Source organism: Crocodylus siamensis, chromosome 4 (genome assembly GCF_052110815.1).
Source record: "Crocodylus siamensis isolate JL-2025a chromosome 4, ASM5211081v1, whole genome shotgun sequence".
Lineage (NCBI taxonomy): Eukaryota > Metazoa > Chordata > Crocodylia > Crocodylidae > Crocodylus > Crocodylus siamensis.
The window spans coordinates 74,946,798-74,957,248 of NC_143398.1; the positions used below are offsets into that span (position 1 = coordinate 74,946,798).

The 10,451-nt window shown below is 43.3% G+C and overlaps 1 protein-coding gene across 7 annotated transcripts in view; it reads left to right on the forward strand.

Moving 5' to 3' along the window:
• The window catches only part of SYT1 (synaptotagmin 1), a 560,022-nt gene extending 550,107 nt beyond the window's left edge, over nucleotides 1-9,915 (forward strand). For all 7 annotated transcript variants that reach the window (XM_090042587.1, XM_090042589.1, XM_090042586.1 and 4 more), the window contains one exon: nucleotides 8,195-9,915. In XM_090042587.1, the coding sequence (XP_089898713.1) occupies nucleotides 8,195-8,401 (207 nt within the window). In that variant the 3' untranslated portion in view covers nucleotides 8,402-9,915. The remainder of the gene's footprint in view (nucleotides 1-8,194) is intronic.
• Nucleotides 9,916-10,451: the final 536 nt, after the last annotated feature.

A 10,451-nucleotide genomic window follows, 5' to 3' on the forward strand; every position in this document is an offset into this window, starting at 1 on the left:
TATCTTGGAAAGAGGGGATCTTGGAATCCCTCTATTCCAGCCTTATTTCATAAGACTGTTCTCATTTGAGGAGGGGGTGAATTTATGGCTATGAATCTTAAGTGGAGAAAATTGCCACAGTCTTTGCAAGGGAGACACAAGAGACTTATGTGTCTGGCTTAGACTGTGTGTTGGACGTTATATATTCCCTTCATAACCACTGATATCTATACAGGCAGGCCCAGATTCAACTCCATTTTAATGAGTGAGCAATATTGAGGCCATTTACATAGTATTTAGATTCTGTTGCCCCCAACTTGTTCTTCTGAGCATGCTAAGAATGGATCTGCTCCAGTCACATGCCGCTGCATTCTTATTCTGACAGAGAAGGTGCATAAACCTGAACCCATGATGAAAGAGGAGAAGAGTTCTCCCATATTTTACCCCAACAAAAAATTTGTTCAGGAAAAGGGAAACTATGTGGAAGGAAAGTTATAGGCCCCCTCAGCAAGGGGATATTTAAATCTGCTTCTTAAGAAAGTGCCTTAACCACCCTCCACTAGGGGTGTGCGAAGCAGGCCCTATTCGATTCAGATTCAGATTTGGCACGAATCAGGGACAGTGATTTGATTCATTGATTCAGATCACTGTCCCTGATTCGATTTGGCTGAATCTGGAGATTCGATGCTGATTCAGAGAATCAGTGATTCGGAAACAGACACAGGTTTAAATGTTTTTTTTACATACCTCAAGGTACCAATGTGGCTTGTGAATGTTGTGATGCTGGGGTGGATGGAGCATCCCACAGGAGTGGTGGGGCAGGCCCTCCATGTGCTTGGTGGTGAACCCGGAAGTGGACCAGTCCACCAGGGAGCACACCGGGGGGGGCCTCCACACCTCCCTGACTCAGCAATCGGCCAGGAGGCACCAGTCGCTAAGCCAGGGAGGCATGGGGTGGGGGATGGGGCCCAGTGCACTCCGCAGCAAACCCGGAAGTGGACAGGAAGTGCTTCTGGTCTACTTCTGGCTCTGCTGTTGAGTGTGCCGGGGAGCCTCCCGCACTTCTGTGGGACACTCTGTGCCCCAGCATTGCAGTATTTGCAAGCTGCCTGCTACGTAGATGTATGTAGAAAAAACATTTAAAACTGTGTCTGTGTCTGAATCACCGAATCTTTCCAAATCTCTCTGAATCAATTCAGAGAGTTCTGATTTGATTCGCAGAGCCTAAAGGGCCCTCTGATTTGATTCAGCTTTGGCCACTGAATCGGGCTGAATCTCCACCATATCAAATCGGGGACCGAAGCTTTGCACAGCCCTACCCTCCATTCCTTCTGTTGGAGGTGACCCACTAAGAAGTGAAGAGGAAAAGATATGAGGGAGAAAAATATCAATCAGATGGAGCCTGGATCCGAGACCTAATGAGATGGAGAGCACGCTGCAAGGGTAGTGCCTTCCTCTGTTCCTTTCTCCTGTGCCTGAGTGCCACTTTTATCCAAAGACTAGTTCATGCAAAACAGAAGCAACAGTGGGGGCTGAGAACAGGGACTAGAATGCTAGTTTCTCTCCCTTCTACGACCCTGCATATCACACCGAGCCACAAATTCACACTCCCTCTAATCTTTTGCTTTGCATATCTTCCTTTCTTTGTTGTCCAGTCTGTTAGCTTATACAGGAATGATTCTTAACCAGGATGAGACAGGATCGTTTTAAAGGTGCTGTGGGGTGTGATGCATTACTTAGCACTGTTAGGTATACAAATATCTATACAAGGTTTTCAAGGTAAATCAAAAGATTTCAAATGGGAATTAATGAGGTAAAAACCATTCTAACCTGTTGTGCTCTTTCTGAGTTCTTTTCAACAGAATGGCTCTACTATATTTCCATAGTCCAAAAAAAAAGCATGGAAAGCTAAGGACTTGCTGGCAGGGCAGCCATGGGGTGAGGGCTAGGAGAGCAGGTGGGGGTCAGTGGGCTGGAAGAGTGGGCGGGGGTCAGGGGGCTCATGACAGAGCCCCCCACAGTGTGGTGCAGTGCGGGGAAGCAGGGATCACCTCCCCCCACATCTGGTAGTGAGTAGGACCCTTTTTTTTAAACAACCGAGAGCTGAGTTGGATGCTGAATACATGAGATGCTGCAGGCTCTTTAATAAGAGTGGCTCCCAAGAGCTGCTCTAATTAAATGCCCCCCACCCTTAGAGCACACGTAAAGATACCCAGTGAGTTCTGGGTACACTCAGGAGCGGAGATTTGAGCACCTCAGGCATTTTACTGAGGACATTTTAAGTGCCTTTAAGAGTAGATGGCAACAAGTAGGAAGTTTGAGGATCTAAAGTTTAGACTTGGGTACCTCAAAGGGCATTGGATTCAGAGCATGGTGCTTTTAACTGTTTCAGATTTAGCTTTCTTTGGTTTTGTTACAAAGATTTTATTGCCGTTTGCCAAAACAGAGCTTCAATTAAAAGTTTAGAATTGGGGACCTAAATCAGAATCAGTATTTTGGATTTTTTTTTTTTTAATGAAAGACTAGTTAGAGGTAGCTTATTGTTACAGGCCACTGAAGTACATTCATATATAGAAATTATGTTTAAACATTATTTAAAATGAACATTATGACCATCACTGCAACCTTTGGTATTTCAGGTTTAATAGTCACTTAGATAAACTTCCACTGATGTTTCAAGGAACAGAATAATGGTTGTACCAGATCCATGATCATTAGAGAGCACAGAGAAGAGCAAGAGCATGGAGGCCAGACAGAGCTGACAAAATGATTAAAAATAGCTCATTAGCAAACCAAATGGGGAACTTGAAAAGAGACAAGACTAAAGTCTTCCAGCAACTTAATAGCTAATACAGATTTTGTTCTAACTGAAATGTGTCTTTATGAACCCAATTCATAGCCCTACTGTAGTTTAGCACAGAACTGTGCAGAAGACTGGTGATTTTGAAGCAACAGATTTTTAAAAATGAGAATAGGGATGTGGGACCTGGAAGGGTGTTGGGTTGACACACCACATGCAAGTGAAAGCCTGTATATCCACAGAGGATATACAGCTTCTGAATGCATAACAGACAGGGGACTGGTTCTATGTGTAGGTTTTATGAATTGTAGGAAAACTGAATTTTGACAGAAAAATATTTAATTTGAAGGGTCAGTCATGGTTGTCTTTTGGGCAGAGGTAGATTCAGGTGCACTGTGGCCCTGGGCAAGCACAGAATTGGAGGCCCCCCTGACAGCTGGGCTGCAGGAGGGGAGAGGGGCCCTTTCCCATCCTAGTGCTGGCAGGGAAGGCTGGGTAGACACACACACAGACCCACAGACTCACACACACACATAAGCAGACACAGACCCACAAACAAACACACATGTAACCCCCACAGGACCTCCCCCCTCCCCTCTGCCTACAGCTCAGTCTCACTCCCCACCTGGCCCCGTTACACTGACCTGCAGGCAGCTGCTGCGTGGCTGTCCCATGCAGCCAGGCAGATGCAGAGGGCTGGCTGGGCTGGGCTGGTCCAGCAACACCTCACCATGTCTCTGCAGGTGGGCAGCAGCACTGGGAGGGGTGGATGTTGGGGGGGTGTTAAGATGCATTTGGGGGGCTACAGCCCCCAAGGCCCTCCCAGCACCACCGCCCACAAAGGCACAATGCAGCATGTTGCTCCTGGCCTGGCCAGCCTGGCCCCAACTGCCACGCACCCCACCAGGTGAGGCACTACCTGGCCTGCCCCCCTCCCCTAGACATGGTGCAGGTCTCACCCCAGGCCAACCCCAGCCCTGCAGGCCCCTCCTTGCAGCCCCATTGGTGGAGTGGCCCCACTTCCAGATCCCAGGGAAGGAAATGTGAAAGCCACAGTTTTCACTTCCCTGCTGATGAGGATCCCAGGGTCGGGGCCCTGAATTGGTAGGGGCTCATGCCCAGCTGGCCCATGCATTAAATCTGCCTATGTTTTATGGGGGAGGAGGGGGGTTACACAATATTCTGCTATTGTTTAACTACTAAATAACCTGGAAGGAACATTTCTGAGCATGGGAGAGTACTTAAATCTCAATGCTCTAGTCTCTCAGTGAAGTTTATTGGTGCTAATTGATGTTACTGCTGTTTACCAACTTCCATAGGCCATTTGCACTGCCAGGTGGCTGTGACTTTCAATAACTAGTATTCTGTGCATATTTGAACTAGTGCCCAGAGTTTTCCATTCACTCACTCACCTGAGAGAAAAAATACCACTACGTGCATGACATCCATTATTGACTTACACTAAAATCCCTGCTAAAATTAAAGACTACCACATTGTTTAATCATCACTAGTATGGTACAAAAATTCTTAAACCAAGATAAAACCAATATACTTACTCTTCAGAACTGGGCTTGCACATTGCCTCTGACATACAAATGTCTGTTTGGGGCTAGCATTAATAATAAAAGCAAATACATTGCAAGCAACGACTTTCTGTAGTAAAATATCATTTTAGCTTCTAGTACCATGAAGGATATAGGTTTATATCAGAATGGGTTTTGGAGGATATGGGAGAAGGAGTAGGGGAGAAACAGAGAGAGAGGGAGAAAGAGCATGAGTGGGAGAAGGAAAGTCCAAGTTTGATGTGTACTTTTGCCGTAAATAATTATGTAAATACTTAAGTGCCTGCAGCTGTCATAGCCTCCTCTGGTTCACTGATTTTTATACTCTCTCAGGGGCAGGGGCAATCTAAAGTAAGTATTATGCATCTCAACTTGTAGCCTTTACTTGCAGGTGTAATCTCATTTGTGACAACGGAACTATTCCTAAAAGTAAAGGCCAAAAGTTCAGGCCTTTTGTTATTTAAAAAAAAACACAATACAAAACCCAACAAAACCCAACCATAACTGACCCTTCAGACTAAAATATTTTCCTGTCAAAATTAAGTTTTCCAGCAATTCATAAAACCTACACATAGAACTAGCCCCCTGTCTATTATGCATTCAGAAGCTGTGTACATTTATTATAGCATGGAATCAGGGAAACAGTCATGCATTCATCTTTAAAAATGAATATCTCTGAGGAAAAGTGTTTACAGTTAAGTAAAATCAGCCCAAGGCTGTTTCATTTCAGATGCTATTGAGAAAAAGCACAATTCCACTAGAGGAATTGTTTGTGCTACTCAGACAAAGCTAAGAACCAGACTGAGAGGGTGAGTGCTTATGTGTACAAACATACACATTCAGGCACAATCGCATATTGCCTCTCAATTTGGCTCTGTCTAAACAAATCTAAGGTTGTCTAAACTGATGTAATTCACACTTCCTCCCAACCCGCTCCACATGTAGATCATATTAGTTGAACTCTTTTGAAACCCTTCTTCACTTGATTAGCAACTTGTAACTAACAGTAACTTCCACAACAACTCTGGAAGTGTTCACAGAAGTGGCTGACATCCTGAAGGGTACATGGAGTGGGCTAAAAGAAAAAGGAGTGCAGGAGGAAAAGCCCACTGGTACGTGCACGTTACAACTCAGCATAGACTCACTTTTGAGTTTGACTCTGAGAGCACATGTACATGGTCATGGAATCCAATCTACAATCACTCAGCTTTCATAGGTCAGGTCACCAATGCCAGGAACCATGCCAGAAATGTGATCTAAGTCAGGAGGAGGGAAGGGGTGGGTGGCATGGGAAGAGTCGTCCATCCAAGAGGTGGGGGGGCAGGTTCAGAGAACTAAAAATATCCCTATCAGGATGGGGGACTAGGAAAAGCACAGGTCTGAGGGCTGAGGTGAGTGGCTGAACTTTCCCAGCCCTGGGGATGCACTCCCAACATGTACACACGCTTGGCTAAATTGGGCATAGGTTAGCCCAATCTACACCGTGCACTTCCTTAGATGAACTAAGTAAATTAGATTGGGACAGCCATTTTTTGCCCAGTCTAAACTCCCTAAGCATGTGTACAGTTCAGCACTTAAATCAACTGAACCCTAATTAGGTCAGGCTAAGTTTAATGTCTCCATGTATCCTGAGTTCAAACTGGTATAGCTTACACAGCAGAGGGTAAGAAGGTACTGAGTTAGATCAGTTTTAACACTATAGCTAGGGGCAGATATTCAAAATGCCTGAACCTGAATTGATTCAATCTTTTCAGGTTAATCTAACCTAGCTAGGCTGAACTGGTTTGTAACCAGACAGACAGCCCCTTTGGACTAAGAAAATGCAGGTACATGCCTGCAGTGGCTTGGGCTAGAAGCTGGGGGCACTAGAGCAGCCCTCCCTTCCCTTTCACAATGCTGAGCTGAGGGCGAGGGGGAAGGCCAGGCCCTGGCAAAATGCTCTGATCAGGGAAAGGTTCCCTCCGCTGCTCCTGACCAGTGAGGGAACCACTAGGGAGTTGATAACAGAGCATTTAGTTATGCATCAGGGAGTTACACAGGGAGTAGTTAGCATTTATCAGCCCATCAAACAAAACAAAGGCCTCTCTCATTAGTTCAAGCTCTTCTTAAATGACTTTTTCCAAGGAAGGAAGAGAAGGACATTACCATCTACCTGTTGATTAGCTCCAAAAAGTCCTAAGCCAACACAGTCCTGTCTGCCTTTGTCCTGTCTCCCACAGCACAGACCATAGCTAGCACGTGGCATGCTATCTAATGGTGAGAGGTGCCTGTGTAAGGCAGAGGGGAAAGGGGAATTCCTTCAGTGGGTAGGGGGCAAGGGGAAGCCAAGCAAATGCCACTGGAGCTGCAGTCTCCGCTGGAGCTCCAGCCATGGAGCAGAGAGGCAGGGCCAGCCCTGCTGGGCTGGAGCAAAGAGCAGAGTCCACACAGGGTTTCAAAGCATCTGGGATGCTGGGCAACTCTGGTTTAACTCAAATCAGGAAGCAGTCTGGAACAGACATTGCATAAACTGATTTTACCCAAATCAGTTAAGTCTGATACTGCATTCAACCAGGGTTCTCAAACTGGCTTCAGCCATTTTCAAACTGGCTTATGTGCAGTGAACATCTGTTCTGTTACAGGTTTAAACCAGTTTCTGATCACTTAAACCAGTTTATGTGTAATGACTGCCCCTAGCCTATTAGGTTCATCTCTAAATGTATCTCTCTCCTAGTCTGATCTTTCCACACATTATTCAAACATAACTGCCTCAGTTCTCATTTTAATGTAGAATATGAGAACGAAACAATGAGAAATTGTTTCACCTTTTAGCTCAGGACCCTGGAACTTGCTGTTGCTCCTGTATTTCATTCTCCTTTTTGAAAGTCATCCTATTGTCATTGAGGGCAACAGAAAAATGCCTTTCTCTGTGGGAATATTTTGCAATGGTATTCAAGTCCTAGGTTGTTGCACGCAAAAAACTGGCATTGTGCACTGTACTACTTTATTTATAAATATGCTATTTCATATCCAAAGGCCAAAACTAAAGAGCAGAATCGTAACAATGGTTTGATTCCGTGGGTTGATTTCTCTTCTTAAAGGTTGTGTTTCTGCAGTCATATCTATTGTAAAAGCTGATTACCATAATGAAAATCTGCTGAGAGGGTTGGACATGCATCTCTTGCAGTAGAAGGAAGGGGCACAAAACAAACCAAAATGCATAGCCTTCCCTGACTGTAATATTTCACTGCAAGCTAATGAGAACTGTTCCAGCCACCTACCCACAGGATTCCTGCTAGGGCTTTCTAAAGTCTGTATTCTACATATCTTCAAAATTGCAAAACTTGGAGAAACCTCTTTTTTTTCAATGAAGTGAACTTCATTATTGAATATGGTCGTGCACAGCCACCTTCCTATGCTGGGGATGCTCACAGAACTAGCAGTGTGGCTACTATACTGCAGGCCTCCCTGGTTCCATTGTAAAAAGAGTATGGCAAGATTTTCTTGTGCCTCATTGACCTCCAGTTCCTATTTCAACCGTATGGATTAGCTGTAAGCTAAGACCTGAGCAGCACAGCTCACTGTGCATTCTTTCTCCTGAGCTGCATGATGTAGTCCTTAGTGGTAACAAAGGATCTCTTTCTGGGTGGTGACTTCCTTACAAGTTAGTGTCGGTATTTTTGCCCATTTGTTCTGGTTGCACTCATATGCGTTTGCTGCTTATGAGTTTTAAGACTTTGGATGCTTATACCAGTGGGGATCTCCTACTTCTTCCTGAATTAGCCTTTTTTCCACCCACAAACTCTGATTTCCAGTTGCCCTGCTTCAAGGCTTCTTCTTTCTTGCTCACTGCTCTTCCTTATCTCATTTTAGAAAGTGCAAATTGTTGTGACTGTTTTGGACTATGACAAGATTGGCAAGAATGATGCCATCGGCAAAGTCTTTGTGGGCTACAACAGCACTGGTGCGGAGCTGCGACATTGGTCAGACATGCTGGCCAACCCGAGGCGACCCATCGCACAGTGGCATACCTTACAGCCTGAGGAAGAGGTAGACGCCATGCTTGCAGTCAAGAAGTAAATAAAATTTAAAAAAAAAAAAGAAAAAGAGAAGAAGCCTTCTGCATTTGCCCACATAGTGCTCTTTAGCCAGTATCTGTAAATACCTCAGTAATATGGGTCCTTTCATTTCCAGCCATGCGTCCCTAACACAGATCAGTGGTACTTACAATCCTGTTTTAATTTGCACAACTTTAAATGTAGAGAGCCCTCTAAAGGCCCTTCATCTCACCACTGCCCCCCAGATCTACTCTTCTTTTAAGCAATATGATGTGTAGATAGAGCATGACAGAAATTATTTATTGTATCACACAGTTGTATATATACCAGTATGCTGAGAATTTATTTCTAGTTTGTGTATTTGTATGTTGTAAGCGTTTCCTAATTTGTGTATATCTAGATGTTTTTAATAAGATGTTCTATTTTAAATTATGTAAATTGACTGAGATATAGGAGAGCTGATACTATATTATAGGGTAACTATTGTATCGTCTGCATTCCAGAAAAAATTCCAACTTGTAAGGCACTAGTAGTGTTACACTGACATCTTAAAGGACAACTTAAATCTGAGCTTTCAACTGAACCATTAAAATAACAAGATAATGCTTACACAGTACACCTTCAAGGGGTGAATCCAATTTTGTAGACTTCTTTCACAGGCAACTTAGCATGATCTGAGCAGCTCCATGGCTGACCTCAAGGAAGCGTAGCCAGAAGCCAGTATATCATTTTTTTTCTGTATATATTTAAAAAAAAACAAAAACTAATGGCTTTACACTGACAGTTGAGGAAGCAGTTCCATGGAAGGTAATTTTACATAACATGCAGAACACCACCACCACTGGGAAGGTTGTGCTGGGGGTGGGGGGAATTCAGCAGTGGCGAAATGCTGCAACCAACCATTAAAAAAAAAAAAAGAAAGTAGCTCTCCGTTATCACCTTTATACAAAATTTGCATACTGTGAATTCCACTTGTGATTTCACATTATAATGAGTTTGCACATTAGACTTTGTAACAAAATATTTTATTATACTAACTCAGATTAGAAGGAATGCAGAATATTTTTTAAACACAGCCGTGTGCGTTTATTATACAAAATAGTTTCATGGTGAACAGACAGTATTGTAATCCCATCAAAAGAAAAACAAAATTTAGCCATAGTTCTGAATGCACTTCAAAAGTAAGCCAAAAGAGAACAGCTAGTGACCTTTTATATACTATTTATACTTAATAAGTTTTAATTTGTCCTTTAAAAAAAAAGTGAAAAACAAACAAAGAACAAGTTCTAGAAACTGAAGCAACCTCTTATGTATACTAGATGCTCGTTTCAGGAGGAGTTTTTAAATGTTTTCAATGTTATTACGTAGTAAATGGCACTATTATAAAGCTATTAGTCATTCCATAAGAGTCTTGAAAGACTGCTCTGTGTATCACTGTGACTGCCGTGTGTGCTTAGAAACGTAGTTTTCTCAGTGGATAGCAATCAATTTATTCCGTAGTGATATTGTAATAAATACTGCCATTCCCTTCTACTGCACTGCCGAAGGAATGCATAGCACAAGCAGTTCTAGTTACTATGGACCAATGTGGAACTGGAGAGCTATGCACAGGACAAGGATGTTATATAGCCTGGGTTGACCACACAGCATTTTGTCGCGCACTGTGCAATATTCTACATCTACCCCTGCCCCTTGACTGTAAATGGTTGTCTTATGACGAGACAGCAAATCATCTCAGCTTATAGCATTTCATCATGTCATTTCGGGCATTACTTTTTATCTCAGGTCTCATCCTTTGAGGCCCTATTTATTTTAGACTGTGAATATATCTATAATGCTTTGAAAGCTTAGTTCTTTTCAGCACCACCAAACACCAAAAATATGTGGGGAAAACTGTATCTTTGGAGGCAGGAGTGAGACTATCATTTTGGGTTATAGGTTGTTTTTTGTTTGTTTGTTTGTTTTAAAAAGGAACACGAAAGAAATTGTAGAAAGCAAGGATGTCACCAAAGGATTCTGTACTGAAAAATAAATTTCCCAGCCCCCTTCAACAGTTCAGCTTCTGAGGGATG